Genomic DNA, 18,402 nt, shown 5'->3' with positions numbered 1-18,402 from the left:
ACCTTAGTAAAACTTCAGTCTCTGGTCTTTGTCAGTTAATTATACTTAAGTGTAAAATTGCCTATGAATGAACCTCAAGCGTTGTGCTGAAAATCTGGGGATGTTCCATTTCAATTTAATATGACTTAGTTGAGACAATGAAATATGTGTCATTGTATTTTCATACTAAATTAAAACTATGGGGAGAAATGTTAATTGAACAGACTTCCAAAAATAAGTAATTCTGAGTAATTTAGTATTATAAATGTATTTATAGTAGTTTCAAGCAAATTTATTTGAAGACAAAAAGCAGCCAAGAACTGAGTCCTCCAAAGAGAGTTGACTAAATGCCTGTTTTTCAATTTAATTTTCCTTTTGTCTTGCACTTCCATTGTTAGAATTTGATGTCAGATATGTGTCTACAATCAAACCACTTCCTTTGCTGTGAATTTTGAAATATTTTATAGAAGTAATAACAAGTTGATGTTCTAATAAATTATAAATTAAAAAGTATTCAGAATTTTACTTTAACATCTTCATCTGCTTACTGAGTCTTGGTTTAATGTGCCTTCAACACCTAACTCTCAGTGTGTAACTGTAATAGTTCACACTGAAAGGCTAATAAATCCTTAATTAAGACAACTCAACTGAGCTTTCTAGCAAATGTCTATGAAATGTCAGTTGTGTGCATTTAAAAAAAAAGCATTAAAAAGAAGGCATAAGCCATTTTCCTTGTTAAAACTTAAAGAAGTGTGCCAACAGGTTCTTGAAAGTCTTTGAGTGACTTGGATTGGCATCCCATTAAGTTAATTTTTCACTTAATTTGAACAGTTACAGATTTTCGTCATTCTTCAGTTGCTCCTTTTCAAGTTATCCGCACTTCAGAGGAAGTCAAAGAGCTTTGGTTAACAGCAATTTTGTCCCTCTCCTGCCTTACTGTGCGGCTAAGGTCTGCTGGACTGATTTGCTTGTTTGGGGAAAAAATCTTGTTTCCAAGTTAGGCTCAAATTCTCCTGTTGGATGATTTTGTTTAATTTTTTGCTCATATCTTGTTGCAGAAGGAAATGCAACCTCAGGATGGGACGATAGGACAGAGGGAGAATGTTCTAGCTTTTCACTCCTTGTGCCTTACCCAGGAGAAAGGAGCTGAAGTCAGTGATTTAAATCTGCACCTGCATTTTGGAAGCCACTTTGTCATTTGTTCCTCATGTTATCTTTATAACTACAAAGCATATGGTTCAATGTTAATAACTTAGATCATGCTGATAAGTGTGTGTTTCATTTAGAAGATTTTGCATGGATGACACAGGCTAGGTGTGGGTTTCTTTTGTGGTTCCATGGGCTCTATGGTTACCTGGGAAGGGAAGTTGTCTGCAGGTTTGCAGTATGAGCATAATGACAGCGCATGAAGCAGCTTTTCAGAAGGGAATCCTGGATATGTTTAAGTGAGGACAGAGTTGCAAACTTCCCTCAAGTAGCTGTGGTGATTCAAGTAGTGTTGAACTATATTGTTATACGTGTTCTCTTAAAGCGGACTTCATGGCACTTTAATGCTGGTTTTAATATCAACTGTTCCATGGGGAAAAGACAGTTCTATACAGCTAGTCTATCAGACAAAGGCTCTCAAGGCCAGAACATGTTACATGAGTGTTGGGATGCTCAGAAATCTATCTCTTTGTGACAGTGTTTTCAGAAACTTGTGAAATGAGAGGGCTGTTCACAGCAATAAGGGCTGGTTGGTATTTGCAGTTCTTTGGGAGCTGACCAACAAATCTTCAAGTTGAAAGCATGTCTGTTTTAATTTCATTGTGCATGCAGTGTCATTCCACTACTTGGAACTGTGTAAATTTAGGTTTTGCCAAATCTATGTGTGATTGGGATAGGATTTAGATCTCAAAAACTGGATTTGAAATTTCTCAATAAAGCTATTTGATGACAAAGTACATTCAGGAGATTTCTTTGATCACAAAATATGATGCAGTTTTACAGAAAGTAAACTCTTCTTTTGAGGGGCTAAGTATCCATTGACTTTATTTTATGTTATATATCTATGCCACTCTGGTATCTAAAAAAAAAAATAATTAAAAAGTATCTAATTCCAATAAAACATCCTCCAGAGCTAAAGTATAAACCTAGAGCTGCCAATTGCTGAAACTGAGATTGGAAGCTGATTGTTGATTTGAACTGCCGAACAGACGAGGCCAATTGTTTTTTTATTGGAAATCTGTCAGTAGCTATCATTACTAGAAATCTGTGGCTTTTATAATCCAGTCTCATTTCAGTTCTCTGTCTCACTCCTAATATGTCATGGTATGAATTTCTGAGAAAATGAGAAGAAAAAATCAAGGCAAAGATATATATATAAGTATTTAATTGATACAGGGATCCCCAACACTGGTATTGGGGGCTCACACTCAACATGGCCAGAGAGATGCTTGATGCTAACTATCCCTATGGTAGTTAGTGTTCTATAGTGTTCTAGTGTAGTGATAAATCTACTATATATGGATAAATTATGAGAGGCTTAGAACTGCATTTTTCAGAGCCTTGTGGATTTGACATTAAATTTTACAAAGATTGTCCATGTTGAAGCTGATGTGTCTGCTTATAGCTTCTTTTTGCCAAACAGGCTAAGGATGCCCAGTTCATTTCTGTCTGTTTTCTGGTTTTTAGCTTCTGATGACTCTAATAGGTGAAAGATTGTGAAGCAGAAAGGGAACTGTAATTTGGTTTTCTTTTTTTTCTTATCAGCTCTAATATGAAATTGCCTTTATCCTTAGTTTATTTCTAGGTTTTTCTAGTTAGAAACTACTGCAGAAAGAGAACATCTACTTCTTTAATTCATGGGAAAAGCTCTTGTGTCAGAGGTCCACTTCCTGCATGTGGAACCCTTGTTGAAATGAGATTGTAGCTTCACAGACTTCTCTTTTATGTTTTTTGCAGTTATTTTTTCCACTGCAGAAATTGTGGAGCATACAAAACCAACTGTCTTCCACTTCATGGTATATATTGCTATTTGGTTCTCCATTTTATATGCTGGTAGAAAGAACCCAAGTCCTTTAACTTGGAAAACAAAGTTAGAGCAAGGGTTAATTTGAGCTCTTCAGCACTGATATTCCAAGGAACTTGTGTTGTTTTTCCCTTACTCTTGGGAAAATGTGGTTTGCATCAGTCTGGGCTGAATTAATTCTCCAGTCTTTTCTCAGATGCCCAGCCCTTAAGTAGCTGTCAGTAAAGAAATGGAGAACTGCTTAAATTAGGAGTCCCTTCAGACTCAGCTACAGGAGTTTGAGGTGTGTTATCTAGTGCTGCAGCACATTTGGAAAACCCAGGTGCGTGTTGGCTTGAAATTGACTTGTCTCTGCTACCAGCATTTGAATTTTAGATCTTTTAGTCAAGCCATCTCCAGGTGAGTGACTTGATTTCATCTCATAGTTGCCTTTGCCATCGAGTGTGATGTCTTTGAAGGATAGTATTCCATCTTGTTCTGACAAATTTGAGTGCTGTAATATGTGCCTCTATTGTCTGAGGGGAGACCACATCCATCTGTTTTATTAAATATTGTCTGGGAAGACTTGCATGTAACACAAATGATATGAGAGGCTTCAACATTTTCTCCGAGGAAAGCTCCAAGTGTGCAATTCTGGTAGCAAAGAGCAGAACCCTTTGAATTAGGATTACCAGAATTGAAGCCTGACTATGTACATCAACTCGGTGTTTAGCTGATTTTTCACTTTACTAGCAGTGACAGATGATTAAAGAGAAAAAGTGATGCCTTTTCTGCATCTGAATAGTTGGCTGAAAAACAGTATCACCAGAGAAATGGCTTCTTTAGACCTAGATTCATCCTAACAGTGAAGCTAGAAGTGCATATCCTACCTATTCAGTTTTTGGAGTGGCAGGAACCTTGTTCCAGGTCTGTATTGTGAAATCTGACCAGGCTTAATTTCGTCTGCCAGCAACAGTGAAGCCTTGACTTGCATATTGAGTAACTCAACAGAATGAGTTCATACAGATTTCATTTCTGCAAAACTAGCCTCTCACTAGTTTCCTCTTAAAAAAAACCCAAACCCTGTCAAGGTTTGGGTCACTCTTCCACCTTGGGTTGATGCATCTTGCTGTAGCAAAAGGATATATCGAGTATATTCTGTGATGCCCTTCCAGCTTTCTTTCCTTTGAGAAGTGTGATACAGATTTTTCTCTTTTGGGACAGGACATCCTTTCTGATGGCTCAAGAGAAAGATCTTGTATTTTTTCATAAGCTGCCTTCATTTAGAATTGAATCTCTTACATTGGTATTTAGAGAGAGGTCTCAGGAAAGAATAGTTATCCCCTTTAGAGACTGTTGATGTGGGATAGTGGTTTCTGGGACTGCTGGACTAGTGTTATCTTGATCCCATTCCACTAGCTTTAGAGAATTTATCATTGGCTTGATGGAAAAATAAACCTACTGCTGACAACTGCAGAGCTATTGCTGGCTGATCGATCTGTAGAAATCTTTGATCTCTTCGACAAGAAAAGGTTATCAGAGTGGTATTTGAAGTGTCATCTAGAATTGATGGATTATTTTTAATTTTTTTTTCTCCCCATGGCTCTGGAGTCACAGCTTGTGTGAAGGACTCTGAAGTCAGCACACTGGCAATTGTGTGGGAGCGCTGCTTTGAGTCACCTGCGATGTGGCTGAAGTGGTATGCTATCAGAGGGTATTCAGCAGTAGCCAGAGGTGTTGAATTGTAGAGTCTGTATGTACGTTTACTTCCTCCTTCTGGTAGTAATCCTGCGATCATGCTGTGTGCAATTAGAGTAACACTGGGTGTGCTCACCTCTGTGTGTTTGTGCTGAGCCCTAGGGTGGGGAGGAGGTTGTGAACACCTATTCTAGTATAGGTGAAACGTGTATGTGTTCAAGTGATTAGCCATCCATCTGGTATGAGTGTTTATGAAGGCTGCTTGCTTTGAAGAATTTGGTCTTGCTGACTCTATGGCTTTACAGTTGGTTTATGGGTTGAACAGTGGTGAGATGTTGTGGCTTGGATAGTGATTAAAGCATACAGCAATGGCTTTAATATAACAGGCTTTTCTGTAAGCTGGACAGGATGCAACCTGTGTTGTTCTAATGGACTGCATCAACTTTGGCCTGGTGAAATTGTCTTGTCTGCTTTTGGTGAGGCCTTTTTTATGTTGGTGTATGGAACATAGTTTTTCAACCAGTGATTTATTAATTTTTTTTTTTTTGTTTTAATTGTGTAGGACGCCTGATGATCTCTCAAGGCAAATTGTGGCCCTGCAGCAAAGGGAGCTTGCACTGAAAGAGCAGAATTCTACTATCACAAACAGGTGAGTGATACTAGTAATGAATGCTAGTAGCAAGATGCTGCTCTATTAAGGCATGTAGAAAGAAAACAAGGACTGCACACTGACAGAACGACTCTTTAGATTTCTGTGCTGTTTCATGGAACCCTCTATGCTGTCCTGTGTTCTTTACCATGTTGATGAAGAGTTTTTTGCTTGCTTAAATCCTTGCAGGAAGAAAAAGATTAAGAACCGTGGGTGGATGCAGTGAAGAGTTTATACAGCTTTATTTTATGAGCTAAAGTGTTTGCAGAGGAAATGTGCCGCTTTCCCAGACCGTTTCATCTGGAAAGAAAATGTCACAGCAAAAATGTGTAAAGTAGCTATCTGGGCATGGGAAAGAGAATAAGAGCCTTGAGGACTGTGATTTGACTACTTAAAGGACCAGTTCATATAGATGATGATGAAAAAGTATGTTTGCAGTTTTGGTGGCAAAGTACTGCTAGAATTTTGGGAGTAGCAGTCTATCCATAGAGTGAAATATTTATTTGAAATGAGGGGTTGTTTAAGCCTTTGTGTTCATGTGGGAGTGAATATCTAATAGGAGAAATGAATTTGTCTGCCAGAGCTTAACTTTCCAGACAGTGTTGGTTACACACAGCCTTTCTTAATGCAGTTCTGTAGCATACTAGAAAGTGTTGCTTATCCTCAGTGCACATATTCTTGCCTCCCACACTGTTTTATTTCCTCACATGAGGGTCCCATTGTCTGTTCTTGTTGAAAGCAATACCTCAGTCTTTCAGAAAGGCTCTCAGACTTTTTGTATTGGCAGGATGTAACGTGGCTTTTCTAAGCAACAGAAGTGGGGAAAATTTCAACCATTGATATAATCATGTTGAACATAAAGCAGTCAAATACTGTGTAATTGAGCACTGAACAAGCACTCTTAGTTTGTCTGGAGCAGCATTTGCTAATGTGTCTCCTGAGGTATGTGGTAGATTTTGGTTCAAGCGATTGTGTTCTGGGCTCTGCCTTACTAATGGTGGGCAGGATTTTAGCTGGGTGTTAAAAGCTTCTGTGTGCTGCCACTTTTAACAAAACTGTTCAGTCAGTTGTAAAATTGTTAGCCAAGTGTAAATTCCAATGAGTGCAGCTGGCCAAATTGTTATGTGTTTTTCTTGCTAGGAAGTTTAAAGGGGGAGGAAAATCTTACCAATATATATATAAAAAAAAGATATATAGTAAAAATAGACCAAGCAAGCCCTCAAACCCACAGTTGATCAAATGATCAAATAAAAGAATGATGGTAATGTTATTGATGTCATTTTTTTTCTAGGCTGCTTCTCACAGCCTGTCAGAGAAATGCTTTTTTAAAATTTATTAATAACAAAGGAGAATCATCTGTTGAAAAAACAGCCTTTTGGTAGTGCCTGTTCATGCTGGATGTAATTGTGCCAATTTAGTTTAAAAATAAAAACATGATTAAGATTACTTTTTGATTTCAAGTGAAATGGGCTGTAAACCTGCTTAAATTAAAATTCTAACATTTTCTTGATGCGATGCTGTGTGTCATTTCCGAAACTGATGATTTCAGCTTTCTTCTGCCACTTACCTTATTCTGTCTTAAAATGTAGGCAATAAGATACATTTTAAAAACCATTCATTACAGATGATTTGAAAGTTCCCAGGAGAAGGTCTTGAGTCTTTGGAAATAAAACTGTGTTAAGGAAGCAAATCTGATTTTCTCTTTTCTCTGAACAGCATCCAGATTTAGCTGATGGTCTTCTCTTTTATTTGTTTCATAATTGTGTTCAGATTGGGTCTTGTATTACAGTAACTTAATGTGATCATGACTCCCTCTAGTGATTGAGCCCAGCACTTATTCAGCTTTCTATTGTTTTTTCAGCTACAAGTTCTTTTGCCCGTAGTTTAAACGTCTTGAGCCTTCAATATTGATAGTTCTATGATTTATAAAGTCAATGGTTATAGAATCATAGAATCACAAAATGGTAGGGGTTGGAAGGGACCTCCAGAGGTCATCCAGTCCAACTAAACAGGTTCACCTAGATCAGGTCACACAGGAACTTGCCCAGGCAGGTTTGGAGACCTCCAGAGACTGTACAACGTCTCTGGGCAGCCTGTGCCAGGACTCTGTCACCCTTACATGTGCAGTACAAAGACAAAAAAATTTTTGTGTATTCTAGGAAGCTTTGATTAGTTTTCTCCCTGAAAATTAATGATTTGTTAGATGCTTAAGAGAACAGCATCAGAAGTTGGCATCTGAATTTCTTTTTATGACAGTGGAGAATCACAGATAGTCCTGACTTTCCTGTTGTCACACTGCAAAATTCGCTTTAGTAGAAGAGGTCTGAGTGTGCTGTTAAAGATGATGGTATGACTTTCTTCTCTAAATGGCTGATATTGAATCTTTGTACAATGAATGTGTGTTTGGTCATCACTGAGCTTTTAAACACAGTCAGAAGAGTGCCTGGAAGGGTTTATTGCAAGCTGATTTTTTTTTCCCCTCAGTCTTTACATTGCAGTTGTCTTGGTTTTTATTCCCAGTTATGGTACCTTTTCCACATTGTTTAATAACTGTGATTGACACTTGCAAGCTACTATTTGTCTCACAGCCTGACAAATAGTCCCCAGTTTCTTTTGGATAAGAGGAAACACTTGATAGTGAAGCAGGAGTTAATTGCTAATGTAGCAGAGTATGAGCCGGACTTTACTTCAGAAAGCAAACCAGGCATGGAAAAGGTATCACAAGGGAACAATTTTCTGTGTAAGGTCCCATCTGTTTCTGTAAAACTCGAGACAGATCTAGCTGAACTGCTTCTCAGTGTCCCTTAGTTGATCTAGAATGGAGAATTATGATACACAAACACACTAGTAACAACATTTTCTAAATGGCATATGGCTTCACTAAACAAACTACATCTATTTTCTCCTTTTTCCATTCTTGAACTGCTTTCTATTTATTACTGTATATTTTTAAAGCCAATGTTTCTGTTATTAAAAAAGCAAGAGATATCATCACACTACAAAAAGGCTACATCATTACAATTCAGCCTTTGCATTCATATTCCCTCTGCTTCTGGCTTGGGGATCTGAAGTGCAACCTGTGTTTTGTGTAAGTTGTGCAATTGCCAGTGTCTCAAGAGATCAAATGGTGATACTTATCATATTTGCTGTATTGCTCAGATTGGATGCTTTAAGACACAGAACCACAGGACTTATTTTCCTGAAGAGTGGGTTTAAAGCAGTTTCTTTTAACACTGCTTGTTTAAATGTTTGAGTTGTGTAGACTGCTTTTGAGCTTGCTATTTTTGTGAGGGAGGACAATCTGTGGTGCTAGTGTGAGGGAAGAGGAGAGGGTCTCTCCTTCACTTGAACACATAAGCAGCAAGTCACTTCCCCTCTTTGCAACTTCAGGATCGCTGAGTAATGTAGCTGAAAGTGCCATTAATAGAGCATGATGGAATCTCACTGCTGTTTTGGAGTGTGTTGCTACAAGTTGTGTAAATAGAGTAAATTATACGTTCAGCAGTAACAGCAGGGAAGTATCATGGAGCTGTAAATGCAGAACAAAGATAACAATCCAATGGTTTAAATGCTCCAAAGAAGCATTGCTTAGGGGCACTTGTATAGCATGAGGTGTACCTGTTCTGCTCTTTAGGAAAAGGTAATGAAAGAAAGGCGTTCAATGGCTCAGTTTAACCATGCAGCCATCAATAGTTTAAGCACATTCCCCCGCCAGAGTGTGAGTGCTATAGGTACTGTATGTTGAAATGGACATTTTCAGGAAGAGTTGATAATTGTAGCTTGTAGTATGGAAAGTGAGCCTAGTGGTTTATAAGCTTTTGTCCTGTGGAAATAATGGTGTAGCAGTTGCACCATTATTTTTTTTTAAGTGAGAAAAATGGCATATTTATTTTTACAACGTCTTATCTACACATTTGGAGTCTCTGGAGAGGTTTCCTAAAACAACCCTGGTAAAACATTCTGGAATGTGAAGTGTAAGGGAAAACTTCCCTTCTCATCAGTGTTGTCCTCTAAGATGGCTAAGCATGAAGGAATGATGCTGCTTACAGTTTGATCTTTGCTTCAATTCTGAAGGATGGGCTATGACATTTTTTTGATGACTTGCAGTTCCTCCCAGTGTGATAAATTATTTTCTACACTTGCTTTTGTGTAAGTGTGATATTGACTTTGGACCATTGAGTCTTCTTGTAGGAAGTCATTACAAGGAAACACAAAGGTGAATTTCGTATTGAGCAGGATAAAGGACACAAAGAGAAAGAAAAAGTTTTGTTTCTGGTGTTGGGTTTCTGGAGCTGGCAGCTCATTCCCTTCACCTAGTGTCAGAAAGACAGCCAGATGTTTTGATGTAGTTTCATATGTGAAAAGAGATACATGGAATATGGTTGAAAAAATATTTTCCTACTCCAAGTGCTCACAGAATTCTGTTAAGAGATGTAGTTGTTTACCACCTTTATGCATATAAATCATGTAAAGCTGATTAACCCAAGCAACCCGCTGTGTGTGTTGTCGCTTAAAAATGAAATAAAAACCTAAACTGCTGAAGACTGGGGAACATGGATTGCAAGGAGAACAGAAAATGCTTTAGAGTTGGGCAACAGGGATTTTTTTAAAGTAAAAAAGCCCCAGTGAATGAGTAATGATAAGCTCAGAACCATCCATCTCCAGAAGCACTGTTTGCTTGGAAGTGTTGTAAATCTGTTGCACATCTTCTCTTTTCCTTGGATTTCCCAAGGAGTGTCAGTCACAAATATAAATAGAACATGTCAGACTTCTTTCCCTAATCTTCTGGAAAGTTGGACAAAAGTTTAATTACAGTGGAATGTCTTTTATCTGACAGAGAGAGAAGTGCTAGCTTTTTGATAGGCTTTATGAGTTATTTTGTGATCAAAAGAAGCACTTAATGTCTAACGTAGGACGAGGTAAGGGTCTATTTTTTTTCTCTCTCTTGTTCATCTGTATGGCACATTGTACTTTGATTTATGTGTGGAGGGATGTGTGTGTACCCAATACCAGACAAATGTTTATTCACAGCGCTTCAGGGCAATATTAACTGCTGGCAGGTTCTGCATTCATTTATAGAATAATATTACAAAGAAATGACTTGTAGGTATTGCTTTTTCTTTTCTCCAAAATGGATCTCTCATGCATTTTTATACCAGAAAGCAGTTGATGGTGTCCCATTAAGTGACCAATCTTACTCTCTCAAAATAAATGTATTCAGATAGTAAGCTTCCAGAGCAACATCTGGTTATCCATGACTCTAATTGGGTAGATACAAAGCTTTTCCATTTTTTTTCTATCATATAGTTAGCTCCTAGCAGAAAATAGGAAGGCAAAAATAATTTAACCAAGACATTGACTTGTGCTTCCAATTTGAAAAACATGGGATTTTGCCCAGACCTTTGCTTTTCATGATTGTACCATTTTTAGTCTGATTTCCTGAGGAAGTGAGGCTTATTACTGTGCTTTGTGTGTGTATGTAGATGAGATTGTCTGTGCCTACCCTACACTTTTGAACTTGCTAGTAGTGTTCCATCAAGTTTGGCAGATGGTAGAAGTCACAAAAATAATAATTTACAGCAAGTTTAAGGAGAACAGGTGTCCATCTCCTACAGCCAGAGGTCATGCCCTGTGAAGTATCAGAGCCCTGAAAGCAAAAGACTCTCTTAAGTGTCCTGTTGAAAGAAAGGCTCATATTGTGAATCGCACCTGTTTAGCTACTGTGTGTTCAGGCTTGAGGCTGGCAGTGAGTGAGCACTATTCTGATATCAACAGAGTGTCATAATCCGTAATTTCTTCTTTACCATGTTTCCCAAAGGCTTGTGGTATTTGATAGTACTGTGGTAATGTTGTTGGCATGGGGTATCATTTTCATGTTGTTGGTATGAGAAATGAAAGTTTGCATGAGTCAGTACTCACCTTTGGGGAGAGAAATGCATAGGAAAACAGGTAACTTTGCTTCTGGAGCTGATGGAACTAGTCTCTTATGCTGCTTAAAAGAAGATGTATAGAGAAAGCCTCAAGAACAGCCTACAGGGACAGACATAGCTAATAATTGCACCATCTTTTCAGCCTGGAGCTCTGTAGAAACTACAGTGCAAAACCAGTAAAAATATTTGTGTTTGATTTCTTACCTTATATTTGTCTGTGTTTCTTGGAGAACATTCAAGGATAATCTGTGAAATGCCTCCGTTCGTTGCTCTGATCACTTCTAATGATTAGAAAAGTTGTAGAAACTGTTTAATTCTATTCTTAATATTTCTCTCTTATTCCAGGATTGTAATTGACCCTTGGTGTTCCTATGAGCATCCTTAATTCTTTTGCATCTTTTTATTACTAGAATGAACAATAGTTTTCATTTCTTAGCTCTCCTCTGGAGATGCTGATTCAGCATTCCCTTGGGTGTCCCAGTAGCAGTGTGTATTATTGACCATAAAAATGTGTAAAAATAATCAGTTAATTTGATGTGAAGCAGAGACTTCTTGATGGTGTGTTATACAGCAAGCACTGTGTTTCATCAGGGAGCTGCACTGTAAAAGTTATGGGAGAAGTCTGCCTAGCATTTCTCTGGTTATTGACTCACAACTGTGCTACCAATCTTTCACTTCTGTATGACTGAAATTCCTAACAACCTAGATGAAATAGATGTGTGCTAATACTAGTCTGGAGTTCAGTAATTCTAAACATTCTAGTTTCCAAGAAGTAAATTGAAGTAAAAACTTATTATCTGCTTTCAGTATCGTTCTTTCCTTTTAGCAGTGAGGTGCTGTGACTGAATTAATGATTTACATGGGGCTGATGGGCCAAAGGAAGAGTGCCCCACATTCATGATATATTTGTAATATGAATACAAAGGGAGGATTTGTAATCTCAGTTTTGCAGTAGACAGCAGTACAAAAATATTCTACTTTGAAACCAACAGTATTATGTAAAATCAGGAATTGAACCTGTTGCCAGGCTTATAGAGCTCTGGGAACTGTAGTGCTTTAAGATTTCCCCTGCTTAGGGATTTGTCTTGTATTGCCTCTGAAATGTGGCAGTAAGCCTTGAAAAATTGTATGTGAGTTGAAAAAGAGGAGAGCCCTTCAGTTTGGTAATATCTTTAGAATCAGTGTTGAAACCGTAAGGATGGTCCTGTGGATAAGGTGGAAGAATGTGGCCTGATGAATCTGGATGTAGTTTCTAGAAAAGCTTTGGTTTGTGTTTGCTTGGGTTATGCTGAGTCACTTCATACAGTGACCTGAGATTCTCATATTCTCACAGCAACTACATAAATGAAAACAAACATCTCTACTTCCTATATCATATCTATTATGCACCTAATAATTTCTAAGGCCAATTAAAAATATATTATTTTTAATCTATCTCTAACTGTTAACAATCTTTTGTTCCCTTCCCAAAACCACAATACATATTTGTTTCTTCCCACATCTTAAAATTATGGTACTGACCATGGCTCTTGGACTGTTCCTTTGAAATGTGTTATGTTAAGTCATCAACAGTCAAACAAAGTTGTGTATAACTGTTTTGTCTCTTAATTAGTAATGCTAGAACTGCCTTTTGGCTTTCCTGAGCAGTCATGAGAAGCCAGAAGATTGGTTTTCTGTCTTTTTATAGTCATTTACCTGAATGCCTACTGTAGGTGCTGTAATAATGGGTATCAGAGACTATGGCTTTTTCTAAAGTATTTTAGAGTAGCGTTTATATTGTTTAAAATAACAGATTGAAGACTTCTCAGTTCTTTGGGGAGAGTGAGGACAGCCACAATACACTGAGAAATGTTACCAAGGTAAACGTGAATTCTGTAGGATTTAGTAACTGCTGTGAAGGAGTGTCAGTTCAAATACTGCACAGAACATAGTTATGTCTAAAAATTAGATTTTACTTGGCTGGGATGTCTCAATCAGTTGATCATACCTGCCAGTAAACTTTGTTCATCTCTATAACTAATCACTATAACTAATCACTTGTTTAGCAATTTCTCATCTGGATCACATCAACTCTACCAATAAGACTTTTTCAATCTGCTTTTACTGCTATTATTGTTCTATATTTTCTTTTTATTATTCTCTCTGTCTGCTTCTATGCACAAGTGAATGTACAGACCATGGTGCAGTATAGTGGAGTTAAATACTGTGAGTATATAGCTGTTGGTGGGGGAAGGGCATTTTTAGTTATAAATAATTTCCTAATGCCAAAGTCAGTGCATCCCTACAAAGCACATGCTGCTTGAAAAAATTAATCAAAAATAAAAAGTAAGCTGCCTTGTCTTTTTTAGCTGTGTAAAGCAAAAGAAAAAACTTGTCATAAATTGCAGTCCCCCCCCCCAAAGCAGCTTTCTTTTGCTGCTCTGAACGTTAAATGACTAATGTGCATAATTTATTTGAGCATCTGTGCTAAAAACTTGCATACCAAGTTTTAGTTCAATGTGATCAACAATGGCGAAAATTAGGATTTATCATGGAAATGCTGACGGATGTGAACATGTGTAGGCTAAACCGGTGCCTGACAAACCTTCTTATTGTGCAATGCTAATGGTGAAACACATTTTTTTCTGCTGCAATTGCATTCCTCCCCTCGCCCCCCGTCTGCTTAATTTTCTCCTTTTCAAATTGGGTAGTTTTAGTTGCACTTCATATTTGGATTCCTGCTTTTTCTGGAGTCTGCATAAAACCTCCTAAGTTGTTTTATGCTATTTCAAAGTGCAAGATATCCTGAGGTCTGGGTGAGCGAAGGGAGGATCAGCATCCTGAGATGTAGCTGGTGCTTTGCAGTAACGTGCTGAGAACAGAAGATGGTGCCGGCAGCCTTGGCAGCTGCTGTGTCTTCCCTCCCCTCCTCCTCCACCTTTTCTGTTTTGCACAGCCAGGGTGCTGTCACCAGGATTATAAATTTTGGAGCCAATTAGCTAAAAAATGTTACAAGTGAAAGGAAAGAAACTAAAAGCTGCAGAGTATTTTGATGTGAATATGCCTGTCTCAGAAACTCTTCCCATGGAGAGCTCAGATGTAGCCTTACACTGCAGGGCTGGTGCAGCTCTCAATGAGGCATCAGACACTTTTGAGACATCTGGTTAAGGAAGGAGTAGTTGGTTTGGAAGAGTTGAACAGAGGAAAACAAGGAAAGGCCTTCTTAGGAAGTTGTGCTGATAATATAAGATCTTATCTTAAATGTTGGAAAGATCCTGAGGGTGTGTTCGCGCCTTGACAGTATTATCTTCTTTCTCTGTCCTTGAGCACAAGGGTTCTTGCTGAAGGAAATATATTGATTGTATTTATTTTTAAATTCTCAGAATCAGTCTGATTGCTTAATTCTTGTATGGGCATCACAGAGGAGAAACACGTTTATAGTCAGTTCCTCTCCCTGTCTGTCTTTTAAGACAGTAGCCAGTGTGTTTTCTGACAATAGTGCTACAGCCATGCTCTGTTGCTTAGAAGAAATTCTAACAACTTTTTCATGTTGTCTACTTTGACTTCAGCAAGGCTTTTAACACCGTCTCCCATAACATCCTCATCAGAAAGCTCAGGCAGTGTGGCTTGGATGAGTGGACAGTGAGGTGGATTGAGACCTGGCTGAATGACAGAGCCCAGAGGGTGAGAATCAATGGCACAGAATTGAGTTGGAAGCCTGTGGCCAGTGGAGTTCCACAGGGATCAGTTCTCGAGCCAGTCTTGTTCAACATCTTCATCAACGACCTAGATGAGAGGACAGAGTTTACCCTGAGCAAGTTCGCTGATGACACCAAACTGGAAGGACTGGCTGATTCCCCAGAAGGCTGTGCTGCCATTCAGCGGGATCCCGACCAGCTTGAGAGTTGGGCAGAGAGGAACCTCATGAGGTTCAACAAGGACAAGTGCAGAGTCCTGCACCTGGGAAGGAACAACCCCATGCACCAGCACAGGCTGGGGATTAACCTGCTGGAGAGCAGCTCTGCAGAGAGAGACTTGGGAGTCCTGGTTGATAACAAACTAGACATAAGCCAATAATGTGCCATCATGGCTAAGAAGAGTGTGGCCAGCAGGTTGAGGGAGGTTCTTCTCCCCCTCTACTCTGCCCTGGTGAGGCCTCATCTGGAGTCTTGTGTCCAGTTCTGGGCTCCCCAGCTCAAGAGGGACAGGGAACTTCTGGAGAGAGCCCAGCACAGGGCCACCAAGATGATCAGAGGACTGGAGCATCTCTCTGACGAAGGCTGTTTAGTCTTGCAGAAGACTGAAGGGGCACTTCATCAACACTTACAAATACCTAAAGGGCAGGTGCTGAGAGGATGGGGCCAGTCTTTTTTTTCTGTAGTGCCCAGTGACAGGACAAGGAGTAATGGGAACAAGGTGGAACACAGGAAGTTCCACTGGAACAGGAGGAGGAACTTCTTTGCTGTTGAGATAAGGGAGCCCTGGCACAGGCTGCCCAGGGAGGGTATGAAGTCTCCTTCTCTGGAGGTTTCCAAACCCACTTGGACATGTTTCTGTGTGACCTGATGGAGGTGAACCTGCTTTAGCAGGGGATTAGACTGGAGGTCCCTTCCAACCCTCACCGTTCTAGGACTATGTGGTCATTACTTTGAAGGAATGTATCACTCCTTAGGAAATGAGATGAAGTAGAGTTGGAGATGGATTCAGGAGGAATGATTGGTAACTGGTCCAACTATTTTGTTGCTAATGGCTTTGGTTTTGTTCTGGATTTTGATTTTTTGTTTGTTTTTTACTTCAGCCATAGGAGAACTGTAGTAGAATCTGACATTCAGAGGACTGGGTGCTTGGTCAGAATGCTTAGGCATTGTACTCTGAGTGCAGTGTTCTAGCAAAATGTAATTTTCTTTCTGTCATATTTTATGTATGAGCTGTTTTTACATATTTTCAGTATTTAAAACAGTATTCACATAATCATAAATTTCTCACTATAAAAGGTGGAAATCAGTAAGAAAAAAAACCCAAAACCACTAAAAATAACCCAACAAACTCCCTGAGCTTTCCTTTTGTTCAAGCAACAAAAATCAAAATCTTAGGCGTGGAATAACTACTGGAGAGACTTTCTGTTTCTCAGCCAGAAAACACTTTTGAAGTATTTATGGAAATAAACCAAAATGTGCCCCTTTCTGGCTGTAAGAGTAAGGACTTATCAATTTTAGTCTATGGCAATTGCAGTACGTAGTCCAAAGTATCTACAAACTAATAAAAGCAGATGTATGCTTTAAGAAAATGCTGTGAGTTGAGTTTGGTTTTTTTATAGCACACTACTGTCAAAGTAGCACATATCCATGGGTTATCCTAATGAAAAAATCCACATTTCATCCGAGGTAAAAATTGGCATCAAGACAATGCATTAGTTGACTCTTGTAAACGAAATGTGTAATTTATGTTGATGTGTCTTTATGTACTTAAAGTTCAAGTGACTGAAGTCACTTTGTAACACTTTCTCTTGTAGCTGTGAGTGTGGAACAGTGCTGCTTGCATCCTCTCCAGTTGAAACAATCTGAATCCTGTGCCACTCGGAATAAAATTGCAACACAGGTCTGAATGTGTCACACTCTCACTTTTTTGAGTGAACTTGCTCATATGGTTCTTATGCCTTGGTTTTTGTTCTGCAAATCTTGTACTGGTGTAAGGACTGGAGCTTGTTGAAGTCAGAGTGCATTTTCATGACTCACAGAAGAATCGGCAACGGAAGGTTTGTAGGGAGAGGTAATACCTTTTATTAGACCAACTGATAGGATTAGAAGACAGACATGCATTTGGGCACACAGCCAATACTCAGATCTGATATAGAAGCAAAAGCCTTCAAGCTAAATGCAGGTTGAGAGCAATTGCTCTGAGTTTAACTTGATTAATCAATTGGACAATTTGAGATAGAGGTAGTGGCCACATGTGGCGGGGCAGGAGATAAAAGGACTGTTAGCATCAGTGACAGAGAGACTCCTGTTTAAGTCATTCTGATACATGATCAGGGTTTGGATACTTTGGTAAGACAATTAGTAGTGTGAACTATTTCCAGGTAGATGGAGCTTTGAAGCAGATAGTATGTGTCATGTTCTTGCTGGCGCCATGTACAAGTAGATACTGTGGTTCACTGACTCAGCACTGGTATGTTGGATTTGCAATTAAGAGGCTAGAACTCCCATCTTATATTAACCAAAAATATGATTTTCTGTAGTGTCAATAAAATCATGTTATTGTATAGTTTGATGTATCTCCTCTGGGCACTCAGCTGCAGCAGCAAGTCTGAACCTGCCATTACAGTGACTGTGGAATGAGCTTTGCTTCATTTGTCCAAATGTGTTCTAGGATGAAGTGTGTTTCCTGAGACACGGTATTTCTGCCTCTTGTACTGGAGTACTGTGGGCCGTACTGATGCTGGGAAAGGCCAGCTGTAGCTTACTGAGTGGGGTGTTGATGTTCCTGGCAAAATCTGCTGTCAGTTTTGAGTAACCATTTGGATTTAATAGCACAGCATAATGTGGCTTCTTTGTCTGTTTTTTAAAACCGTGTCCTGTTTAATAAAGTGCACCTGCTGCTGTGTTACCTAGTATCATCATGTATAGTGCAGTGCATAGCCATGGGTGGTAAGTTTCTAACTCACCTATTTGAGAGTAAGGTGATATCTTTTAACAGTGTATTTGTGAGACTTTTTTCTGTTCCTGATTACATCCAAAAAGAAGAAAAAAATGCAGATAATAAGAACTGTGATTATAAAACCGAAGTAGCAGTAGGATAACCTGGGGCAAAGTGGTGCCTAAAAATACTTGCTGTTTTTAAGCTAATTACATTTTATATTGCCAGTGACCTTTTGGAAACCTTTCATTTGCATGGATTGCAGAGACATTTGAAGAAATGCCTTTATGCAAATTAAAAATGCAAACCCAGAATGCAGATCTGCAGTCAGTAGATTCTTCCTCTTTTCAGAACTCCATCACAGGCTTCCGAACTGCAGGGAGAGTTTTGCCTGCTAGGGAAGATGAGCGCCCAGGCTATGTCATCTTACAAGGCTCCTTCTTGAAGGTGGAGGTTCTGTGTAAAAGCAGTGACATGGGAATGTTCTTGAACTTACAGAGGAAATATTCATTAATACTTAAAGGCAAAGGAAACTTGAAATT

At 38.9% G+C, this 18,402-nt stretch overlaps 1 protein-coding gene across 1 annotated transcript in view; it reads left to right on the top strand.

Annotated features, from left to right (window-relative positions):
- MAD1L1 (mitotic arrest deficient 1 like 1) overlaps window positions 1-18,402 on the top strand; it is a 374,437-nt gene that overhangs the window by 34,533 nt on the left and 321,502 nt on the right. The window contains exon 10 of the mRNA XM_061992527.1: window positions 5,229-5,315. Coding sequence (XP_061848511.1) covers window positions 5,229-5,315 — 87 coding nt within the window. The remainder of the gene's footprint in view (window positions 1-5,228; window positions 5,316-18,402) is intronic.

Source organism: Colius striatus, chromosome 3 (assembly GCF_028858725.1).
Source record: "Colius striatus isolate bColStr4 chromosome 3, bColStr4.1.hap1, whole genome shotgun sequence".
NCBI classification, from domain to species: Eukaryota; Metazoa; Chordata; class Aves; order Coliiformes; family Coliidae; genus Colius; species Colius striatus.
The sequence above is the reverse complement of the archived record's forward strand: the minus strand, read 5'-3'. Positions and strand labels throughout refer to the sequence as shown.